The 25,421-nt window shown below is 41.9% G+C and overlaps 1 protein-coding gene across 4 annotated transcripts in view; it reads left to right on the forward strand.

The window, feature by feature from the left end:
* The window catches only part of PRKDC (protein kinase, DNA-activated, catalytic subunit), a 189,509-nt gene that overhangs the window by 138,197 nt on the left and 25,891 nt on the right, over positions 1 to 25,421 (forward strand). For all 4 annotated transcript variants that reach the window (XM_050800346.1, XM_050800348.1, XM_050800347.1 and 1 more), the window contains exons 68-74: positions 1,141 to 1,252; positions 12,569 to 12,758; positions 16,710 to 16,884; positions 19,210 to 19,403; positions 20,219 to 20,399; positions 21,498 to 21,658; positions 24,388 to 24,599. In XM_050800346.1, coding sequence (XP_050656303.1) covers positions 1,141 to 1,252; positions 12,569 to 12,758; positions 16,710 to 16,884; positions 19,210 to 19,403; positions 20,219 to 20,399; positions 21,498 to 21,658; positions 24,388 to 24,599 — 1,225 coding nt within the window. The remainder of the gene's footprint in view (positions 1 to 1,140; positions 1,253 to 12,568; positions 12,759 to 16,709; positions 16,885 to 19,209; positions 19,404 to 20,218; positions 20,400 to 21,497; positions 21,659 to 24,387; positions 24,600 to 25,421) is intronic.

The raw sequence follows: 25,421 nt of genomic DNA on the forward strand, positions 1-25,421 counted from the left end.
TAGTTATTTTCTATTTTAATTTTGGAAAATTATTTTTCAAGTACATATTAATGATGTATCATTTATTAAGTGCATTCTGCTTTCAGGAGCTATGTTAATCTCTTTATCAGTATTACCTAGTCTTTTTTTTTTGAGACGGAGTCTCACTCTGTCACCCAGGCTGGAGCGCAGTGGCACAATCTCGGCTCACTGCAACTCTGCCTCCCAGGTTCATGCCATTCTCCTGCCTCAGCCTCCTGAGTAACTGGGACTACAGGCACCTGCCACCATGCCTAGCTAATATTTTGTATTTTTAGTTGAGGTGGGGTTTCACCATGTTAGCCAGGATGATCTCTATCTCCTGACCTCGTGATCCACCTGCCTCAGCCTCCCAAAGTGCTAGGATACAGGCGTGAGCCACTGTACCCGGCCAGTGTTTCCTAGTCTTTGTAACAACTTCATGAGATGGATTTTTTTCTCCTCATTTTTTAGAGGCTTATAGAGATTGAATGACTTGCCTAAGCTAATAAGTAAAAGATTTAAATTTTGAACCCAGGACTGTCTTATCTAAGCTTGTGTTCCTGACTACTGTTTTCCTCCAACAGAAAGAAAACACATTAGCAATGTGAATTTTCAGTTTCATAAAGATTATTATGAATCTCTTTTCTGAGACCCTTGAGGCCAGAATGTTTTGGACACTAGAAATATTACCTGTGTACACGCTAGGGGCTAGGACAGTATTCTATAACTCTCCAGCTTAAGTTACGAATATTCACATTGATGCCATAAACAAAGACTAAGTAGCCCTATACCAGTGAAGATCAGATTTTTTTTTTTTGCCAAGAAAATTTGCTATAACCCTATGAAAATCTTTTTAGTTATCAATGCTTTTTAGATTTTGATATTACAGATGGACTGTAGACCTGTAATAAATGTAAAAAGAATTTATGCATGTTTATTTCTCCATCCTTAAGCAATTGAGTTTAAATGTTAGAATACATTAAATTTAGTATGGTAACTTTGTGTCCTTTTGTGAAAGAAAGGACTTTTTTGTAATTTGGGCAGAAGTCTGAGTTTTCCATTTACTGATAATGACCTTACTTTGTCATTTGGTCTTATAATTGAGCTGTGGGTATAGTCACCCTCTAATACTATTTTTAGGCAATTTATCATCTCAAGTTCCCCTTAAGAGACTTCTGAACACCTGGACAAACAGATATCCAGATGCTAAAATGGACCCAATGAACATCTGGGATGACGTCATCACAAATCGGTAAGACGTGGTCCCTTTAAGTCAAATGTGGATTGTTTTTTGAAATTGTTGGAATGGTTTTTCTTCCAAACCATGGTTTAGAGAAACGTGGGATTTGAGCCTAGTGCAGCTGTTTTCCATCCTTCCTGTTTCCCATGTAAGTAGGTTCGATAGAGCTCTCTGTGTCTGCCGTGTCCTCTTTCCCACTTGCCCTGTGGGGATGCTGCTGTCGGGAGGTGCTGGTGGCTGATCCTGAACCTGCACCTCCAGGAAGGGAGACAGGGTCAGTGTACATTTGCTCCTCTCACAACGGAATGTTAAGTAGTTAAATGACAACAAAGACGACGACTACATAATGATTTTTATTATCAGATTTTATAACTAGGATTTTTTACATTCTTGCCTCCTATCTCCCAACTCCATTACACAGTCGTGTCACTTTCCCAGGTCTCAGGTCATTTTCATGTCCTCATCTTCTCCCATCCTGTAACTACCCTGTGGAATCCATAGGGCAGGTGCTAACCATGTAATAAAGTCAGAGAGGTTGTGGTTTATTGCATGCAAATGTGCATAGGAAATAGGACTCAAGGACTCTGATTCCAAGTGTCATGTTCTCCCATTATTTCCTCCACTACTACTTTTTTTTTTTAACTTTTTATTTTGAGACGAGTTCTTCTGGAAAAGTTGCGAGAAAAGTAGTACTCTCCTGGGTGCCTTTAACCCAGATTCACTGATTTTTTAAATAACATTTTAAACATTTTTCCATGTTAGCATTTGTATTTTTTTCTTTTCTACCAGACCCTACATATTATTTATTTTCTGAACCAGTTGTGAGCGTAAGCTGGATACATCCCTTTGCCTTGTTATAGATCAGTGTTCATTTCTTAAGAAAAAGAGTATCTTTTTATTTAACAGTTCGGTGATAAACCTCAGAGCTTTCATTTTTCCTCTAAAGCCCAATTTCAGTTTTGTCAATCGTCCCAGTAATGTCCTTTGTGGCATTTTCTCTACCTCTATGACAGGATCAGTACAGAATGATGGACTGCATTTATTTGATGTGTCTGTTTAGTCTCCAAAAGGCTTTGTGTATCCTAATACTGACACTTTTGAGTAATGTTCCTCTGTTTGGGTTTGTCTTATGTTTCCTTATGGTGGGACTCAGGTGATCTGCCTCTGGCCAAAATATTCCTCAGGCTAGCAAATCATGCGTGGGGCAGAATGTCCATCTGCCTTTTACTGGTGATTTTTTTTGTTTCTGTTTTTTTTCTGTTTTTTGTTTTGTTTTGTGTTTTTGTTTTTTTGTTTTTGTTTTTTTTTTTGGATACAGTCTTTTTGCCCAGGCTGGAGTGCGGTGGCGCAATCTTGGCTTACTGCAAACTCCATCTCCCAGGTTCAAGCAATTCTCCTGCCTCAACCCCCCAAGTAGCTGGGATTACAGGCACGCACTACTATGCCTGGCTAATTTTGTATTTTTAGTACAAAATACAAAATTTGGCTATTTTGTACTAAAATTCCTGCCCTCAAGTGATCCTCAAGTGAGCGTTGGCCTCCCAAAGTACTGGGATTACAGGCTTTACCTACCATGCCCAGCCTGGTGATAATAATTTAGATTGTTTGGTCTCTTCACTGTATAATGCCATTTATTTATTTATTTTTCCTTTCCAACTAACAAATAAATGTGGGAGCTGCTTTGAGACATACAGATGTCCTGCTTCTCCTAAGACTTGCCCCTCCATATTTCGCATTTGTGGATGACTCCTGGCCCAAACCAGTGTTGGCAATAATGGTTGCAAAATAATAATTTCTAACTCTACCTATTTATTTATATTAGTCTACGTCTTATTGTAGGCAGGCACCCTCCCTTCTGTTTACGTACTTATTTACTTTTTAAAGATTATCAATAAAGACTCAGGGATTCAAATTTTATTTAGTGGGATATAACCTACTACTGTCCTTATTTATTTTGTGTTCAATTATCTCAGATTTGGCCAGCAGGCTCCCCTTTAAACTGGCAAATCAGGCTCATCTTACCTGTCTTCTCCTGTTTTCTTTTAGAAATGTTACGGATTTAGGTCTCTGATGCATTGGAAGAAAATTTTTGTAAATGGTGTGAGATAGGGGGTAGGTGTTTACTTTTTCCATATAGATATCTATCCAGCCCCATTTGTTCAAAAATCTTTCATAATTGAGTCGCCTTGGCAATTTTTTGGAAACTCAGTTGACCATGTATGTGTGGGTCTATTTCTGGATGCTCTGTTGTAGCCCTTCCTTTGTGTTTTTTTTTTCCCACAATAGCAAACTGTCTTCATTTCTATCACTTTATAGTACGTTTTGAAGTCAGATAGGATGAGTTCTCAAACTTTTCTTTTTTTTGAGACAGGGTCTTACTCTGTCACCTGATCATGACTCATTGCAGTCTCAACCTCCCAGGCTCAAGCAGTCCTCCCACTTCAGCCTCTCAAGTAGCTGGGACCACAGGTGTGCGCCACCATGCCTGGCTAATTTTTTTGTCTTTTTTTGTGGAGACAGGGTTTCACTATGTGCCCAGGATGGTATGGAACTCCTGGGCTCAAGCAATCTGCCCGTCTCAGCCTCCCAACATGCTGAGATTACAGGCATGACCCATGGCACCTGGCTGAACTTTGCTTTTCTTTATAAATACTACTTTATTTTAGTTGATTTGCATTTATATTTACATTTTAGAATCTGCTTGTCAATTTGTATAAAGAAAAACTGCTGAGATTTTGATTGGGACTGTATTGACTATAGTTCAGTTTGGGGGAGTTGCTATCTTAACAATATAGAGTTACCCAGTTCATTAATATGACATATCTATGTATTTTTTCAGTATGGAGATCTTGGATGTCTTTTGTGATTTATTCCTAAGTATTTTATGTTTTTTGGCACTGTTATAAATGGATTTATTTTCAAAATTGTATTATATTTCCCAATTATTTGCTGCTAATGTAAATTGCTTTTTATATATTAACTTTGTATCTTTGCTAACTTGGTAGTTTTAGTTCTTGTTTTGCAGATTCTCTGGGATTTTCTATCATATCATCTGCAGATAGGGTCACTTTTCTTTCTTTCTGAAATTTATGCCATTTATTTCATTTTCCTGCTTTGTTAAAACCATGAGGACCTCAAGTACAATCCTGAATATAAGTGGTAAAATGAGCATCTTAGTCTTATTCTTGATGTTAGAGAAGACAACTCACTCATTCAGCTTTAAAAAATGGTAATGTTTTTGTAAATGCCTTTTATCAGACTGAGGAAATTCCCTTCTATTCCTGGTTTTCTGAGAGTTTTATTATGAATGCGTGTTGAATTTTATCAAACAATTTTTCTGCATCAGCTTAATCATATTGTTTTTCTCCTTTATTGTGTTTATGAAGTATTACTTTGATGCTTTTTAAATATGAAGTCAATCTTGCATTCTTGGGGTAAACCCAATATGGTCATGATGATCCCTTAAGGATTTTAGCATCTGTATCGAAGTGGGATATTGGTCTATAATTTTCTTTTTTGTAATATCTTCATCAGGTTTTGGTATTAGGGTTATCATGGACTCATAAGATGAGTAAGGCATGTTTCCTTCTCTATTTTAAAAAGAAGTTTATGGCCAGGCGTGGTGGCTCACACCTGTAATTCCAGCACTTTGGGAGGCTGAGGTGAGCGGATCACCTGAGGTCAGGAGTTCAAGACCAGCTTGACAAATATGGACAAAACTCGTCTCTACCAAAAATATAAAATTAGCCGAGCATGGCGGTGCATGCCTGTAATCCTAGCTACTCAGAGGCTGAAGCAGGAGAATCTCTTGAACCTGGGAGGCAGAGGTTGCAGTGAGGCAAGATTGTACCATTGTACTCCAGCCTGGGCAACAAGAGCAAAACTCCTTCTCCAAAGGGGGGAAAATTATATAAGATCCTCATTATTTCATACTTGAATATTTGATAGGATTCACCAGTGAAACCTATCCTATTTGGACATGGGTTTTCCCTTGGGGAAGATTTTTGATAATGTATATAATTTCCTTAGTCGATACTGATAGAGAATTTATTTATTTATTTATCTTATTTATTTATTTATATTTTTTGAGACAGAGTCTCGCTCTGTCGCCCAGGCTGGAGTGCAGTGGCGCGATCTTGGCTCACTGCAAGCTCCACCTCCCAGGTTCATGCCATTCTCCTACCTCAGCCTCCCGAGTAGCTAGAACTACAGGCACCTGCCACCACGCCCAGCTAATTTTTTTATTTTTATTTTTATTTTTTGTTTAGTAGAGACGGGGTTTCACCGTGTTAGCCAGGATGGTCTCGATCTCCTGACCTTGTGATCCACCCGCCTTGGCTTCCCAAAGTGCTGGGATTACAGGCATGAGCCACTGCGTCCGGCCAAGAATTTAAACTTTCTGTTTCTGGCTGGGCATGGTGACTCGCGCCTGTAATCCCAGCACTTTGGGAGGCCTAGGTGGGCGGATCATTTGAGGTCAGGAGTTGGAGACCAGCCTGGCCAATATGGTGAAGCCCTGCCTCTACTAAAAATACAAAAATTAGCTGGACATGGTGGTCAGCACCTGTAGTCTCAGCTACTCAGGAGGCTGAGGCAGGAGAATCGCTTGAACCCACGAGGTGGAGGTTGCAGTGAGCAGAGATCATGCCACTGCATTCCAGCCTGGGAAACAGCAAGATTCTGTCTCAAAAAAAAAAAAAAATTATATTTCTTTTTGTGTCATTTTTGTTAAATTGTACTTTTCAATCACTTTGTCCATTTTCTTTTTAAATTTCTGCCTGCCTTATTTGTTTTTTAAAGTAAATTTGTCCATTTCATCAACATCATCAAATTGTTGGTATAAAGTCCACATTATTCTCATCCTTTTTATTATTTGTAGTGTCTGTGGAGGGAACCCTTTTTTCATTCCATGTATTGGTTATTTGTGTTCTCTTTTTTAATACTTGATTCATCTGGGTAAAAGTTTGTCAGTTTTGTTGATCTTTTTCAAAGGACCAGTTTTTGACTTTGTTGATTTTCTTTATTATCTGTTTTCTATTTAATTGATTTCTAGTATCATCTTTACTATTTTTTTCTTTTCCTCTTACTTTGTATTTGCTTTTCTTTTTCTTGTTTCTTTAGGCAGAAACTGTTGATTTTATATCTTTTCTTCCTTGTAATACAAGCATTGAAAGTTACATGTGTCCCTCTAAAGTACTGCTTTAGCTACATTCTGCAAATTTTGGTATGTTATTCAGTTCAACATATTTTTCTAATTCTTATGTAACTTGATCCATTAAATATTTAAAAGTGTTTTAATTTCCAAATACCTGGGTTTTCTGGCTATCTTAGTGATTGCTAAATTCCACTGTGGTCAGAAAACACCCTCTGTATGGTTTCGTTCCTTTTAAATTTTATTGAGACTTCTTTTATGTGCCAACATATGGTCTATGTAAATACCCATGTAAATTTGAAAATTTTGTATATTCTGCAGTTCCTGGGTATCAGGTTTTATAAATTTCAGTGAGATCAAGGTTGTCAGGGATACTTTTCAGATCTTCTATGTCTTTACTGTTTGTTTGTGTAGTTCCATCACTGCTGAGATAAGGATGTCAAAATCTATGATTATAGGATTGTCTATTTCTGCCTTTAATTCTGTGTAGTTTTATGTACTGTATTTTGATTCTGTTATTAGGCACATACACATGGATAACTGCTGTCTTCCTGATGAAATTATTTATTTGTTTTTATTATACTTTAAGTTCTGGGGTACATGTGCAGAACGTGCAGGTTTGTTACGTAAGTATACACATGCCATGGTGGAAATACTTTTTTTTGAGATGGAATTTTGCTCTTGTTGCCCAGGCTGGAGTGCAGTGGCATGATCTTGGCTCACTGCAACCTGCACCCCCCAGATTCAAGCCATTCTCCTCCTTCAGCCTCCCAAGTAGCTGGGATTACAGGCATGTGCCACCACACCCAGCTAATTTTGTATTTTTAGTAGAGACAGGATTTTGCCACGTTAGTCAGGCTGGTTTCGAACTCCTGACCTCAGGTGATCCGCCCACCTCGGCCTTCCAAAGTGCTGGGATTACAAGCGTGAGCCACCATGCCCTGTCAAAATACTCCTTTTATCATTATGAAGTAATGATACATCGATGTGTGTGTGGATGGATTTCATGTATGTTTATGAAGTAACATATAATGAAAACACTACTAGATAATATTGTAAACAGTCATACATATTCTAAAGAACATATGTGGTTTTTGTCACATATTCTTTAGAACATAAGTATATGTCTTTTATTATACTTACCACTCTGTACTCATCATTTGTTCCTAAGACCCAAGTTTTTCTCTTGTGTCATTTTCCTTTAGCCTGAAAATCTTCCTTTAGCAGTTCTTGTAATGCAGGTCTACCTGTAATGAACTCTTGTTAGTTTTTTCCTTCTCTGAAGATATCTTTATTTCTCTGTCATTCTTGAAGGACACTTTCTCAGAATGTAGAATCTGGGTAGATACTCCCTGCCCCTTGCGGTATCTTTTGGCCGCTGTGTCTCTGAAGATGATGTCTTCACTATTCCTGTTGTTGTGGCTCATATGTAATGTGTCATGTTTTTCTGGCTGCTTTCAGGATTTTTTTCTTTATCATTGGTTATCAGCAGTTTGATTATGATTTGTCTAGGCCTGGTTCTGTTTGAATTTATCCCATCTAAAGTTCACTGACTTTCTTGAATCTGTACATTTTTGTCACCAAATTTGAGGAGTTTTTGGTCATTGTATTTCTTCAAATACTTTTTGTCCCAATTTCTCTTGGTTTCGTGGGAATCCAGTTACACATACATCGTGCCTTTTGACATTTTTCCGTAAGTTCCTGACTCTGTTCATTTTTATTCATTCTTTTTGTTGTTTATTCATCAGATTAGATAATTTCTATTGATTTGTCTTCAATCTTGCTCTTATTTTCTTTTGTCTTACTTGTTGTTCTAGGAAGTCCGTCTAGTGACTGTTTTATCTTAGGTATTGTATTTTCCAGTTGTAAAATTTCCGTTTGGTTTATTAAAAAATATTTTCTCTTTTTCTGCTGAGATACTCACCCTTTCATTTATTGCATGTGTTTTTTTCTTGACCTCCTGGAGCATAGTTTAAATAGCTGCTTTAAGGTCCTTATATGATCATTCCAACATATGGGGTCAGCATAGAGTTGGCATCCATTTTCTGTTGAGATGGATACATTCTCCTGATTCTTTTTATCAGTTAATTTTTGAATGTAATTTGTGAATATAGTAGTCCCTTCTTATCTGTAGGAGATACGTTCAAAGATCCCCAGTGGAATCCTGAAACCATGGATAATACCAAACCTTATGTATACTGGTTTTTTTTCCTATATATACACACATATGATAAAGTTTAATTTCTAAATTAGGCACAGTAAGTAACAATAATAACAATAATAAAATAGAATAATTCAAACAGTATACTATAATAAAAGTTAATGTGAATGTGGTCTATCTCTCTCAAAATATCTTATTGCACTATATCTGCAGTAACTGAAGCCAGGGAAAGCAAAACTGCAGGTAAGATAAGGAGAACTACTGGATTCTCTTGCGTAGATGCTGGCTTATAATTCTCTAGCTGGCGATCTGTTTAGATAGCAGGCTCTGTCTTGCCTTTTGTTGATTGAAACCTCAGTTCCTTTCCAAACCTGTGCTGTTTTGAGTCTGTCTGTACATGCATACTTCAGGGCAGCCTGAGCCTGGTGGGTTCATGTGCAGAACTAGAGGATTTTTCTCTGGTTCTCTCCCCACCAGGATTCTCCCTGTAGCACCTGTCTGCCTGGGCTCCTTTTCTTGTTTCCCTGGGTAGAATGCAGCAGGCTTGCCTTAAGGATCTCAATCACATTGCCACCACACTCCTCAGGGTCAAAAGGGAATAAGACAGAGAGGAAACAGGAAACCCATCCCAATAGCAGACCCTCCCAGTTTTGATTCCCTGCACATACAGTCTGCCATCTTTTATTCACTCAGAGTTCTTGGGGAGTTGTATTTTATCCAGTTTCTAGTTGTTGTCAGCAGAGGATAGGCCCAAGGGGCTCCCAGTGCCATACCAGAGCCAGACTCTGTTGTTTTTAGAAAAGATGGTTCTCTTCTTGGTTTGTTCTCTCTGATTTGATGTGAGAACATGTCATGCAGTGTAACTGTTTTCTGTGTTTGTTTAATTTGTTCCCTCTGTCTGGGACTCCCTTGTCAACTCCACTTCTAAAATTGCATGCACCCTTCACAGCCCAAGGGAGTCTGTCTCATTCTGTGGATGTTCCCACCTCCCTTTCCTGAAATGCCAGGCACTTTATTCACACTGGTAGGAGACATTTATGGATTCAGTAATTCATTATTTATTGAAATGTTAATCCAGTACCCACTTGTATTTATTGTTATGATTAAAAACAGTGAAAGCTTAAAATCAGTGGCAGCTTTGGAAAATGAGCCAGCACTGTGGTTGGTGTGGGGATGAGGAGCACAGAGCAGTATGGTAAGAATAGGAAATGGCCAGCGAGGCTTGTATCTTGGGAGTAACAAAAAAAGAGGGAAAAGGAAAAAGAAATGTAAAACATGATGGTTTATCTGCCTACAGTGTTTCCTTTTCCCCTCCCTTCCCCTCCCTTCCCCTCCCTTCCCCCCTCCCCTCCCTTCCCCTCCCCCCCCTCCCTTCCCCCCCTCCCTCCCCTCCCCTCCCCTCCCCCCTCCCCTCCCCTCCCCTCCCCTCCCTCTCCTCCCCTCTCCTCTTCTTTCCTCTCCTTTTTTCCTTTCCTTTTCTTTTCTTTCTTTCCATGCACAGGGTCTTGCTCTGCCACCCAGGCTGGAGTGCAGTGGTGCAATCATAGCTCACTGCAGCCTCAAACTCCTGAGCTCAGGCGATCCTCCTGAGTAGCTGGAAACACAGGCTCATGCCACCATGCCCAGCTAATTTTTACTTTTTTTTGTAGAGATGAGGTATCACTATGTTGCCCAGGATGTTCTCAAACTCCCTGGCCATAGTGTTTCTAAGAAATTGGAAATCAGTTCCTGGAAGAATAACAGAAATTTACTTGATTGTTGATCAGGGATGAGCTTTATATATTAGGGCCCTTTGTCAGTGTTATTAATATTAATGGAAATAAAATTACTTGGACAGAGTCATACATGTAAATTATGATTCAAATAAAAATAATTTTGAAGTTGGGTATGGAGGCACACACCTATTGTTTCAGCTTCTTGGGAGGCTGAGGCAGGAGGATTGCTTGAACCCAGGAATTCAAGGCTGTAGTGTGCTATGATTACATCTGTGAATAACTACTGCACTACAGCCTGGGCAACATAGTGAGTCCTGTTTCTAAAATAATAATTTAATAGCAACCTAGACTTACCTTGTAAATTTTCATGGTGGCATGGTGGCTCATACCTGTAATCCCAGCCTTTAGGAGGATTCCTTGAACCCAGGAGTTTGAGACCTGCCTGGCAACATAGCAAGCCCCCGTTTCTACAAAAAAATGTAAAACTTAGTTTGATGCGGTAGCATGCACCTATAACCAACCCCGGCTATTTGGGAGGCTGAGGGAAGAGGACTGCGTGAGCTTAGGAGGTCGAGGCTGCAGTGAGCTGTGGTTGCACCACTAAGCTCCAACGTGGGCAACAGAGCAAGACCCTGTCTCAAAAAAATAAATAAATAAAAAGAAAAGAAAATTTTCAGTGATTATAAACTGTTTACTGTTATATATTTATCACCTTAAGTTGGGACATATAAGGAGCAAAATGGCTCAACACAGGGTATGTTACCATTCATCAAAAGATAAAATTTAGGCCAGACATGATAGCTCACTCCTGTAATCCCAACACTTTGGGAGGCCAAGGCAGGCAAATTGCTTGAACTCAGGAGTTCAGAACCAGCCTGGGCAACACGATGAAACCACGATTCTACAAAAAAAAAAAGAATTAGCTGGGCATGGTGGCCTGCGCCAATAGCCCCAGCTACTCAGAAGGCTGAGGTAGGAGGTTGGCTTGAGCCCGGGAGGTGGAGCTTTCAGTGAGTTGAGATCTTAGCACTGCACACCAGCCTGGGTGACAGAGCCATACTCTGTCTTCAAAAAAAAGAAAAGAAAATGGTGAGGTTGAACATTTTATTCTGTGCAACTGGAAGCATTAAGTGATGTATGAAAAGTACTGTTAAAATATCATTGGTGGCCGGGCATGGTGGCTCACTCCTGTAATCCCAGCACTTTGAGAGGCATATCATTGGTGGCCGGGCATGGTGGCTTACTCCTGTAATCCCAGCACTTTGAGAGGCTGAGGCAGGCAGATCATGAGGTCAGGAGTTCAAGACCAACCTGGCCAAGATGGTGAAACCCCATCTCTACCAAAAATACCAAAATTAGCTGGGCGTGGTGGCACGCGCCTGTAATCCCAGCTACTCAGGAAGCTGAGGCAGGAGAATCACTTGAACCCAGGAGGCAGAGGTTGCAGTGAGCTGAGATCGTGCACTCCAGCTTGGGTGACAGAGGGAGACTCTGTCTCAAAAAAATAAAATTATATATATATCTCATTGGTGATCTTTAAGGAGTTGGTTTATGAAAATGGAGAGTAAGTCAATACCTAGAGTGTATATTTATGGTTTTAAATGTGAACAAAGGCTGGGCATGGTGCCTCACACCTGTATCCCAGCACTTTGGGAGGCCAAAGCAGGTGGATCACCTGAAGGTCAGGAGTTGGAGAGCAGCTTGACCAACATGGTGAAACCCCCTCTCTACTAAAAATACAAAAATTATCTGGGTATGGTGGTGCACGCCTATAATCCCAGCTGCTCAGTAGGCTGAGGCAGGAAAATCGCTTGAATCCGGGAGGTGGAGGTTGCAGTAAGTCAAGATCGTGCCACTGCACTCCAGCCTGGGCAACAGAATGAGACTCCATCTCAGGAAAAAAAAAAACAAACCAGGTAGGCCGAGCACGGTGGCTCACGCCTGTAATCCCAGCACTTTGGGAGGCTGAGGCGGCCGGATCATGAGATCAGGAGATTGAGACCATCCTGGCTAACATGGTGAAACCCTGTCTCTACTAAAAATTAGACGGATGTGGTGGCGGGCATCTGTAGTCCCAGCTACTCAGGAGGCTGAGGCAGAAGAATGATGTGAACCTGGGAGGCGGAGCATGCGGTGAGCCTAGATCGCGCCACTGCACTCCAGCCTGGGCGACAGAGTGAAACTCATCTCAAAAAAAGAAACAAACAAACATTTACTAAGGTGTAGAATTTCTGCCTGTTATTGCTACCCAGCAGCTTCCTATTCCTGAGTCTGACATTGTCTCATTTTTCTTTGTGTAGATGTTTCTTTCTCAGCAAAATAGAGGAGAAGCTTACCCCTCTTCCAGAAGATAATAGTATGAATGTGGATGAAGATGGAGACCCCAGTGACAGGATGGACGTGCAAGAGCAGGAAGAAGATATCAGCTCCTTGATCAGGAGCTGCAAGTTTTCCATGAAAATGAAGATGGTAGACAGTGCCCGGAAGCAGGTGGGTACTCATGTCTGTCTTTCCTGCTGTGTCACAGGATTTTGCTAAATTAGCTTTTCTCTAATTTTAGCTTTTCTTTATAGTCTGAACCTTAAAATAATTGAGTAGGTGTTATTTTTTTTCTCTCTTTATAAGTAAACTGGGCTGGGTGCAGTGGCTCACACCTGTAATCTCAGCACTTTGAGAGGCCAAGGCAGGCGGATCACTTGAGCCCAGGAGTTAGAGACCAGCTTGGGCGACAGAGTGAGAACCTGTCTCAAAAAAAAAGGAAACTTCGGCCAGGCGTGGTGGCTCAAGCCTGTAATCCCAGCACTTTGGGAGGCCGAGACGGGTGGATCACGAGGTCAGGAGATAGAGACCATCCTGGCTAACACGGTGAAACCCCGTCTCTACTAAAAAATACAAAAAAAACTAGCCGGGCGAGGTGGTGGGCGCCTGTAGTCCCAGCTACTTGGGAGGCTGAGGCCGGAGAATGGTGTGAACCCGGGAGGCGGAGCTTGCAGTGAGCTGAGATCCGGCCACTGCACTCCAGCCTGGGCGACAGAGCGAGACTCCATCTCAAAAAAAAAAAAAAAGGAAACTTCAAGGAGCACTTACTCAAAAGTCTCCAGAAAGCCTCTAGAGTTTATTATATTCCTGTTAGTCATTTCAGAATGAATCCTTACCAGTTAGTTACAAATTATTTTTAGGTTTACTTTGTAGGAATTATCATTTAATACCAGGACCCTTTCTTGATATTAAGTATATACATTGCTTAAAAATTGCATGTAATCTCTTTAAATGTATATAATTTTTAAACATACTACGGAAGCTTGCTATGTTAATGACCCTATATCAATTGCTATTGCAAGGCAAAGGATGATATTCTAGTAGAAATAATATTTCTTTTTTCTAGGTTTAAATGCTCATTTATAGATTTTTCTTTGGATGAGTGTAATATCAAGTAAGAATTTTTATGTTGCAAATAACAGAAAATCCAATTAGAGGCAGGCAGAGCAGGAACTGGGTGAGAGAAGAGCAGGGTGTGGCCAGAAGGGGTGATCTGAACTAAAGGATTTAGTGGTGAGGGAGTTGGGGTCATGGGGAGGGGACCCCAGTGTAGTTAGGAAACTGGCACGATGAGGGGAAAGACATGTTCCCTGCCATTATTACTATCTAGTGAGAGTGGGGGCTGCACACATGATGACAACAGCACTGGTGGGCAAAGAAGAGAGATGTCAGCAAAGCCTGGAGGGCACAGGGAAGAGAAGAGCTTCCACCTTGGACAGGGAGGTGTCTGGGGAAGGGGGATGTGATTTAGGGTAGGCTTTATGGGTATGGAAAGATTTGCGCATGGAGAGGAGAAAGGTATTCCAGGAGTCAGGAGTCACGCACACAGAAACATGAAAGTGAGAAACAGAATGCAGAGTCTTATGCTAGGTTTACAGAGGGTGAGAGACTGCATCCTTCCAGGGTTCAGGAGGCCATTGAAGGTTCCATGCATGCTGGCCTGTTGTAAGCTGTGTGGGAGATTGACAGCTCTGGGGAAAGCAAAGACAGAGAAAGACCAGGAAGCTCCACATTAGGGGAGTGGGGTGGGAGTGAGCAGGGCAAGAGAGGTGCTCTGTAAGGAGATCCAGGACAACCCGCGGTGACAGGAGTGATGAGAGGGTCTGGCTGGGAACAACTTGGATTTCTCTCCTGGGTGGTTGAAAGGGCAGTAATTAGGAAAACCAAAGTCTGATGAAAATGTCTTTTGAAGCTTGAGAGAGAATTAGAGGTGTAGATTTAAGAAGACATTATATAAGCAACTAAAAAATAGGTCAATTGTATTCAGAATTAAAACTATTGTGCCTACCTGAGAAGCTGAAGAATGTATAAAGACAACTCATGTAATGGGAGAAACTATTTGCAGATCACATATCTGATAAGGGTCTAGTATCCAGAATACATAAAGAATGCTTCACAACTGAACAGTAAAGAATCAACCTAATTAAGAAATGGGCATGAAGTGTTTGAATACACATTTCTCCAAAGAAGATAGGCAAATGGCCAACCAGCTCATGCAAAAATGCTCAGTGTCACTAGGCTTGAGGGAAATGCAAATCAAATCCACAATGAGAGACCGCTTCACACCCACTGTGATGGCTGGAAGCACACACACAGATGACTTGGAGAAGATGTGGGAAACTGGAAACCTTCTGAACTGCTGGTGGGAATGTAAAATGGTGCATCTGCTGTGGAAAACAGTCTGGCATTTCCTCAAAAAGTTAAACATAGAGGCTGGTCCAAGTGCAGTGGTTTTTACAACTAATGGATCACAACCATTTACCAGATTTCTTTGTTGATTCTCCACTTCTGATGCTTCACTTGACTATACTTTAAAAAAAAAAATGTCAAGGCCGGGCGCTCACGCTTGTAATCCCAGCACTTTGGGGAGGCCAAGACAGGTGGATCACCTGAGGTCAGGGGTTCAAGACCAGCCTGACCGACATGGTGAAACCCTGTCTCTACTAAAAATACAAAAATTAGCCGGACTTGGTGGCACATGTCTGTAATCCCAGCTACTCAGAAGGCTGAGGCAGGAGAATCACTTGAACCTGGGAGATGGAGGTTGCAGAGAGCGAAGATTGTGCCACTGTGCTCCAGCCTGGGTGACAAGAACAAAACTTTGCCTCAAACAAACAAACAAACAAACAAACACAGTTGAACCTAGAGTTACCTTATGACACAGCAATTACACTCCCAGACCCATGAGAAACAAAAGCTTAAATTCACATGGAAATTAATACACAAATGTTGACAGGGGCATTATTCAAAATAGCTGGAAGGTGGCAGCAACCTAAATAAGATGTGGCATGTCCAGCCAGGTGCAGTGGCTCAGGCCTGTAATACCAGCACTTTGAAAGGCCGAGGCGGGCGGATCACTTGAAGTCAGAAGTCCGAGACCAGTCTGGCCAACATGGAGAAACTCCGTCTCTACTAAAAATATAAAAATTAGCCGGGCGTGGTGGCACACGCCTGTAATCCCAGGTACTTGGGAGACCGAGGCAGGAAAATTGTTTGAACCCAGGAGGCACAGGTTGCAGTGAGCTGAGATCACGCCATTGCACTCCAGCCTAGGCAATGAGTGAAACTCCATCTCAAAAAAAAAAAAGTGGCATGTCCGTGCAATGGAGTATTATTCAGCCGTACTCAGCCGTAAAGAGGAAAGAAGAGCTGACAGGTGCTACGACATGCATGAACCTGGAAGACATCATGCTAAGTAAAAGATGCCATCACCACTTGTTTTCTGATACCATTGTTACAAAATGTCTGGTGTAGGCAAATCCATAGAGACAGGAAGGGAATTTACTGTTGCCAGTGGCTGGGTAGTGACTCGGAATAGACAGTGAGTTTCTTTTTGGGGTAATGAAAATGTTCTGGAATTAGGGGTGGTGGTTGCACAACTTTGTAAATATACTCAAAAATACTGAATTGTACCCACCCTGCCCCCACCTTTTTTTGTTTGTTTTTTTGAGACAGTCTTGCTCTGTTTCCCAGGATGGAGTACACAGCAACTCACTGCAGCCTCAACCTCCCAGGTTCAAGTGATCCTACTACCTTAGTGTCCAGAGTAACTGGGACTACAGGCACGTGCCATGGTGCTGGCTAATTTTTAAAATTTTTTTAGAGGCAGGGTCTCACTATGTTGCCTAGTCTGGTTTCAGACTCCTAGACTCAGGTAATCCTCCCTCCTCGGCCTTCCAAAGTGCTGGGATTACAGGCCTGAGCCACTAAACCTGGCCTGAATTGTACTCTTTAAATATGAATTATACCCCAGTGATACATTTAGAGACATAATTGAAGCTAAAGAAATAGATTTGTTACTCTCCGGTGGATTGTGTCATGCAAAGGGGGAAGCAGGCCAATTTGAAACTTCTGTCACTTGTGTATCATCATACCACCTTCTCTCTTTTTCTATTAATACAGAACAATTTCTCACTTGCCATGAAACTACTGAAGGAGCTGCATAAAGAGTCAAAAACCAGAGACGATTGGCTGGTGAGCTGGGTGCAGAGCTACTGCCGCTTGAGCCACTGCCGGAGCCGATCCCAGGGCTGCTCTGAGCAGGTGCTCACTGTGCTGAAAACAGTCTCTTTGTTGGGTAAGTTGACCGCTTTTATCCACATACATCTTAGAGGGCTGTGTTATATTGTCTTGTGTATCTTCTTCTTCTTTGTGCTGCATCATCTGACATTTGGGAGGTAAATCTTTGCAGTAATTTCAGTGAATATAGCAAAGAATGATAGTTTAATTATTTTGAAAACTTTGTTTGCATATAAGATATAAACAAACATGAAAAGCCATTTCAGCCTGGGTGCAGTGGCTCACGCCTGTAATCCCAGCAGTTTGGGTGGCCAAGGTGGGTGGATCACGAGGTCAGGAGATCGAGAACATCCTGGCCAACATGGTGAAACCCCATCTCTACTAAAAAAAAAAAAATTAGGCCGGGCACAGTGGCTCACACCTGTAATCCCAGCACTTTGGGAGGCCGAGGCGGGTGGATCACGAGGTCAGGAGATCGAGACCATCCTGGCTAACAAAGTGAAACCCTGTGTCTACTGAAAATACAAAAAAATTACGCCAGGTTTGGCGGTGGGCGCCTGTAGTCCCAGCTACTTGGGAGGCTGAAGTAGGAGAATGGCGTGAACCTGGGAGATGGAGCTTGCAGTGAGCTGAGATCGCTCCACTACACTCCAGCCTGGGCGATAGAGCAGGACTCCATCTCAAACAAAAACAAAAACTAGCTGGGCGTGGTGGCAGGCGCATGTCTGTAGTCCCAGCTGCTCTGGAGCCTGAGGCAGGAGAATCGCTTGAACCTGGCAGGTGGAGGTTGCAGCGAGCCCAAATCACGCCACTGCACTCCAGCCTGGTTGACAAGAGCAAAACTCCGTCTCAAAAAAAAAAAAAAAAAAAAAAAAAAGCTGTTTCCTTCTGAAATAGTGTAGTCTTTAAGACTACATTAAAGGAGGAAAGCTTTCTTGGGCAGGTTTGGGTCTTGTCCCCTGCCTGCTCTGTTGCCCTGTGTCTGAGGATGTGTGCTAGTATTCTGATCAGGCATGATCCAGCTGGGTTCCTAGACCAGCTCTGAGGTATCAGCCTGAATAAAGGTGTCTAGGGGAGAAGCACTCTTTTACACTGATCCCAGGAGGAGAAGATCATTCTAGTTGGACGTTGTGGCATGCACCCTTAGTCCCAGCTACTGGGGAGCCTGAGGCGGGAGGATAGCTTGAGATCAGGAGTTCGAGGCTGCATTGAGCCATGATTGTGCCTGTGTGAGTAGCCACTGTATTCTGACCTGGGCAACATAGTGAGACCCTGTGTCTAAAAAAAGAAGAAGAAAATTATCCTGATGATTGCTAAATAATTATATGGGTTTTTTTGAGGGGAGGAGGAGTTTGCTGATGTTAATATTAGTGTCCATATACCCATATAATAATAATTACACAGTTAGAGTATGGTTGTAGTTCGTAACAGCCTTGCGTGATAAGCAGGGCCAGTAGTTGTGATCCTGTATGTGAGATAACTCTGGCAGAGAACTGTCAGACCATAGGCAAGGAGGGCATGTGGTTTGATCAGGCCTCCTAGTTTCAACACTGTTATCGCATCTCTGGACACTGCAGACTTAACCAGCACTGATCCAGCTGCTTGCCCAGAATCACACAGTCACAGCAGAACTAGAACTTTAAATGCAGCAGTGCCTGTTGCTTCATTTGCTATGGGCCACAGTGCCAATTTAAAGACCTACTCTGGATTATTAATTTATGTACAAACACCGTACTCATTTCCTATTCTTTATAACAGAATTAGGTGCTTTGAAAAATTGCAGAATGATGATGCTTGAATAAAAAGTTAATTCATGAAAGTTTCAATTGCTTAGCCTCTGTGGACTTTGATACAGTTACTTCTAACAAAGAACATTTTTCATTAATATGTGAGTTCAAGAAATTCCCTAGCCAGTATTTGAAGTCAGTTTCTTATACTTTCAATATTTATTTTTATTAATTTATTGATAGAAAACTTTAGGCCAAGCACGGTGGCTCACACTTGTAATCTCAGCATTTTCGGAGGCCAAGGTGGGAGGATTGCTTGAACATAGGAGTTCGAGACCAGCCTGGGCAACATGGCGAAACCCCATCTCTACCAAAAATGCAAAAAATAGCCGGGCATGGTGGTACAAGCCTATAGTCTCAGCTAATTGAGAGGTTGAGGTGGGATGATCGCTTGAGCCCGGGAGGCAGAGGTTGCAATGAGCCAAGATCGTGTCATTGCACTCCAGCCTGGGTAACAGAGGGAGACCCTGTTCCAAAAACAAAAGAAAACTTTCGTAGACAACGAATTTCTTCTTTTTAATTACACACACACACACACACACACATACACATAGTGTTTGTTTTTGTTTTGTTTGTTTGTTTTTTTAATCCAACAGATGAGAACAACGTGTCAAGCTACTTAAGCAAAAATATTCTGGCTTCCCGTGACCAGAACATTCTCTTGGGTACAACTTACAGGATCATAGCTAATGCTCTCAGCAGTGAGCCAGCCTGCCTTGCTGAAATCGAGGAGGACAAGGCTAGAAGAATCTTAGAGCTTTCTGGATCCAGTTCAGAGGATTCGGAGAAGGTAATACTGGAAGAATGTTTTATACTAGTGTGCTGTGTATGTCTTCAATGTGCAGTGTTCAGGCTACAGGAAAGTAATAGGGTATTGCTTTGTGTTTTTAAAATATATTTGACAGTTATGCACAGCCAATTTTCTTATGTGGAAAATTGACATTCTTTGTGCTTCCTATTTATTTGAATGATACAAATTTTTTAATATTAAAAGTCATGAATTTTAATTTTTTTTTGGATTAAAAGAACTGTGGACAGTTCTTTTATGACTTTTGTTTATTAAATTTCCCCACCCATCACCATTCAGACGTCCCACCAGCTTACGGAACAAATCAGCCTTTTCTGCGTTTTTATTTAGTGCCTGCTTTGCTTAGCTTCTTGCCGATTATTTTGTTTTTTCAATAGTTACCAGCTTCCTTCTCATTCACTATGTCCTGCCTCACCTCAGTTGTGGGGCCTTGTCTTTTCCCTCCATGATGCTACCAGCATCTGTGCAGGACACTGAGGGCAGGAGCCAACTTCCATCTCCCTCTTATATTCCCAACCGCCACACACTCCACCGACCAGACCTAGCTCTGTGTTGCTTGTGCACCTGGCCCGCACTGGGCTTGCATTTTTGTTTGGCCAGTTGTTATGTGCTGAGGATCTTACTGGAATTGCTTGCTCCTTCACAGCCAGTGTGGACTCTTGTTTTTCCAGTTCCATAGCTTCAGTGTTATTTTGGAACTGTTGATCCATTTATGTGTCATGAGTCACAAATGGAAAGCAGAATTCTTTGAGAAAGCTTCAGTCATGCTCATGGGTTGAGGTCTCTGTGAATTCCAGGTGATCGCGGGTCTGTACCAGAGAGCATTCCAGCACCTCTCTGAGGCTGTGCAGGCAGCTGAGGAGGAGGCCCAGCCTCCCTCCTGGAGCTGTAGGCCTGCAGCTGGAGTGATTGATGCTTACATGACGCTGGCAGATTTCTGTGACCAACAGCTGCGCAAGGAAGAAGAGAATGCATCAGGTGAATTGCAAAATTAAAAAGCTAGTGTTCCATTATGTCAGCATAAAGTCTTATGAATTTTGTACATACTTTTGGTCTCCTATTTGTTTTCAAATTACAAATATTTTGAAAATCCTATTGTCTTTTTAAGAGACAATGGCAGCCAGGTGCAGTGGATCGTTTGAGACCAGCCTGGCCAACGTGGTGAAACCCTAACTCTACTAAGAATACAAAAAAATTAGCTGGGTGTGGTGGCCCATGCCTGTAGTCCCAGCTGCTCAGGAGGCTGGGGCAGGAGAATCGCTTGAACCCAGGAGGCAGAGGTTGCAGTGAGCTGATATTGCACCACTGCACACCAGCCTGGGTGACAGAGCGAGACTCCGTCTCAAAAAAAAAAAAAAGAGAGAGAGATAGACAATGAATGGCCTGTCTAAGCAACATGACCTACATTTAAATGGAGTTAAGTGGTCCTCTCTTTCCATGTGTTTAATTTATACTTTGATATTTTGCTTGCAGCTTCAATATTACTGGCTCATGTGGCCTGCTTCATGCTCCTGGAATAAATTCAGTAACCACCAACTGCCCCTTGTGTTCCCAGCCCAGGATTCAAACTGTGCTTCGTGCAGAATGGGCACTCTAATGGAAGGATTTGGCTTCAGGATAGATACAAAACTGTACCTGGTGTTTGTTGGTGTACAGTGGTAGTTAAGAAAAGAACAATGGCTGGGTGCAATGCCTCACGCCTGTAATCCCAGCACTTTGGGAGGCCGAGGTGGGCGGATCACAAGGTCAGGAGATCGAGACCATCCTGGCTAACATGGTGAAACCCCCATCTCCACTAAAAATACAAAAAAATTAGCCGGGCATGGTGGCAGCTACGCGGGAGGCTGAGGCAGAAGAATGGCTTGAACCCAGGAGGTGGAGCTTGCAGTGAGCAAAGATCACACCACTGCACTCCAGCCTGGGCAAGAGAGTGAGATTCCGTCTCAACAACAACAAAAAAAGAACAATGACACTAAAAAATACAAGGCAAAAAGGGAACATGTTAGCATTTAAGGTCATAGTTTATGGATAAGTAGATATATTGACCTTTGCTTTCTTCTTTGGTGTCATTGATAGTTACTGATTCTGCAGAACTGCAGGCGTATCCAGCACTTGTGGTGGAGAAAATGTTGAAAGCTTTAAAATTAAATTCCAATGAAGCCAGATTGAAGTTTCCCAGATTACTTCAGATTATAGAACGGTATCCAGAGGAGACTTTGAGTCTCATGACAAAAGAGGTTGGTGTCTTTATTCGACTTGGCGGTAAGGAACTTTACAGAACGTAAAGATATGCTTATTTATATCCAAATGCGTTAATGTGTGCAGTTCGTGTATTATAGCTTTTCCCAGCCAGGTGTGAATTCTGCTACATTCTGAGGACATAGGTAATTGAAAGCTGCAAAAATGAGTTTTCGCATTTACCCATTTTCCTCCGTGGGTGTTGATAAGACATAAGAACACTGTGTTTGAACAAGGACCCAGAGAGTTGGAGGCGGGGTGACTGTGCCCAGTCACATTTGCTGTGCCCAGTGCTCACCTGTCATTTAGCCCAGAGGGAGTGAGCAAGTTCAGCTTGCATCCCACCTCCCAGGACCACAGCACCTTCCAGCAGCACGGTGTCCAGAGGGGTCTGAGACCTGTGAGCAGGAGTGAGGGGTCAGTGTGTGGACATGGGAGGAACCCGCACCCCTCCACGTGACCTGCCCCTTGGCCCCACCAAGGGCTGCACTGCCAGTTGCACTCCTGTCCTTTGGGCTCTGTCTGTGTGCAGGAAGGCTCCACTGACTTCATTTGCAAAGCATAGGGCCTCTGAAAGTCTTCGTAGTTGACTTTTATAGACATGTAACTGGAAGACAGGGCCAAGCTTTGAGTTGAAAATGTAATAGTTCAAAAAGGGTTACATGGTTCGATCTCTATTAGCTTTGCATGGTGAGTTTTTAAATAATGTTGATCTCTGGGCAACGGGGACCCAGTTTGACTTTTAGGGCCCTAACCACTCCCTTTACCTTTTTCTACATTCTGAATAGTAGACTTTCTCAGTAGGTATTAAACAGGTTAAGGTAAATTCAGAAATGCAACATGTATGTGTTTTTCTTCAAGGTAAGTGAGCAAATAATTAAATAACTTCATTATGGTTTTTTTTTCCAATATAATATAATATTTATACATGATAAAAACAGCATTTGAATTTGTGAGGACATAAAGTATTCACTCCGTGTTGTCAAAACACCCAGTAGACACGTGCAGTGGAGCCGGTAGCCTCTCTGTGAGCTTACGTGAGGTGTGTGAACTGATCCGTCCTCACACGCCATGCTGTCCTCAGTGCACACTTGCACTCAGGAAACTTGTCCATACTCAAGCCTCACGCCAGCATTCCAAACACATCAGATTTTATCTTCAGAATGACACCTTAAAGTATCAGAGGAAAATGTGAACACATTTTTTTAAATGGTCTTGGAACGAAGAAACAAAAACCAGAATCCATGAAGCAAAATAGTTTGACTTCTGTACAGAAAAAGAAAAGAAGTACTTCTATACAGAAAAAGAAAATACCGTATACAAAGTTAAAAAAATAAAAAGCCAGGCGCAGTGGCTCACGCCTGTAATCTCAGCACTTTGGGAGGCCGAGGCGGGCAGATCACGAGGTCAGCAGTTCAAGACCAGCCTGGCCAACACGGTGAAACCCTACTAAAAAAAAACAAAAATTAGCTGGGCCTGGTGGCGGGTGCCTGTAAACCCAGCTACTTGGGAGGCTGAGACAGGAGAATCACTTGAACCCGGGAGGTGGAGGTTGCAGTGAGCCAAGATCATGCCACTGCACTCTAGCTTGGACGACAGAGCAAGACTGTGTCTTAAAAAAAACAACCAACTAAAAAAAAAAAACAAAACCGTTTGCAACACATACAAGAAACAGAAAGCTGACATTGGCAATCTACAAAATAAATGGTCACAACAGACCAGTAGAAAATGGTGAGAGGAAATGCATGCGTGATTAAAGGACGTAAGGCAAATAAACATGGAACATTCAGCCTCACTAATAATGAAACATGAAAATTTAAATTAGACGTTTTTCACTTCTCAGATTGACAGTGATTTATTTTTTTTTTTTTTTTTGAGACGGAGTCTCGCTCTCATCCAGGCTAGAGTGCAGTGGCACAATCTCAACTCGACAGTGATTTTAAAAGTTGATTATGTCCGGTGTTGGTAAAGACTTTGGAAAGTAGTCAATCTAATACTTTTAGAAATGAAAATTTAAAAAATTCTTTACCATGGCCAGGTGCGGTGGCTCATGCCTGTAATCCCAGCACTTTGGGAGGCCGAGGTAGGAAGATCATGAGGTCAAGAGATTGAGACCATCCAGGCCAATATGGTGAAACCCCATCTCTACTAAAAATACAAAAATTAGCTGGACATGGTGGCATGCGCCTGTATTCCCAGTTACTCAGGAGGCTGAGGCAGGAGAATTGCTTGAACCCGGGAGGCGGAGGTTGCAGTGAGACAAGATCATGCTACTGCACTCCAGCCTGGCGACAGACCGAGACTCCCTCTCAAAAAACAAAACAAAACAAAACAAACAAAAAACTAAAGTTATGTGTACAGAGATGTCTACTGCAACATTACCTATGATAAAAAATTGAAATATTCATTATAGAGCAGTAAACAACATGGAATACTACACAGCTGCCAAGAGGAATGAAGTAGAAGATTTTTCTATACGTCTGTCCAAGAACAACCAGCACTAGCTGTCTCGTGTGATTCCATTCTTGCAACAGAAGACTGTTCTGCACAGAAAGTGACTGGGAGAGTCCAGTGATTGCCACAGCAGAAGAGAGCTGAGGGATGGAATACTTGTTTTGTACTTGTGTTTTTATACTTCTCAGTTTTCTTTTTTTTGGACATATGTTACTTTTATAACAGGTGATGTGAGATGTTTTACTCAGCATTAAGTTTCAGCTCTCTATTTTAGATCTCTTCCGTTCCCTGCTGGCAGTTCATCGGCTGGATCAGCCACATGGTGGCCTTACTGGACAAAGACCAAGCCATTGCTGTTCAGCACACCGTGGAAGAAATCACTGATAACTACCCGCAGGCTATTGTTTATCCCTTCATCATAAGCAGCGAAAGCTATTCCTTCAAGGATACTTCTACTGGTCATAAGAATAAAGAGTTTGTGGCAAGGTAGGTAATATTACAGAAAGAATACGTTGCTCAGATACTACAGGTTATAAAAATGTGGTTAAAGCACACATGTGGACACCTACGGTTGTTTCCAAATTAATTAGTTGTCATTGAAGAATAATCTTAGCTGTCGCTTTGTTGATTATATCTATTCTGGGTATGTTACTTGTTACAGGATGTATCTCCTTTGTAAAATACTTTCATCTTACATTGCTAACAAAACATTCTGCTCATATGGTCATGGTTGCTTGGGATAGACTAGTTGAGATGATTTTTGAAATCAGCTCCTGAAATTGTCCTGTAGTTTAAAATACACAGAAAGACTCCTCCTTTTAATTAGGACTCAGTAGATGGCCTCAAGTGTCATCCTGTCCACTTTTTTTTTTTATTATTATACTTTTAAGTTCTAGGGTACATGCGCATAACGTGCAGGTTTGTTACATATGTATACTTGTGCCATGTGGGTGTGCTGCACCCATCAACTCGTCAGCACCCATCAACTCGTCATTTACATCAGGTATAACTCCCAACGCAATCCCTTCCCCCTACCTCCCCATAATAGGCCCTGGTGTGTGATGTTCCCCTTCCGGAGTCCAAGTGATCTCATTGTTCAGTTCCCACCTATGAGTGAGAACATGCGGTGTTTGGTTTTCTGTTCTTGCGATAGTCTGCTGAGAATGATGGTTTCCATTGCATCCATGTCCCTACAAAGGACACGAACTCATCCTTTTTCATGGCTGCATAGTATCCCATGGTGTATATGTGCCACATTTTCTTAATCTAGTCCGTCACTGATGGACATTTGGGTTGATTCCAAGTTTT

This window comes from Macaca thibetana, chromosome 8 (genome assembly GCF_024542745.1).
Source record: "Macaca thibetana thibetana isolate TM-01 chromosome 8, ASM2454274v1, whole genome shotgun sequence".
NCBI classification, from domain to species: domain Eukaryota; kingdom Metazoa; phylum Chordata; class Mammalia; order Primates; family Cercopithecidae; genus Macaca; species Macaca thibetana.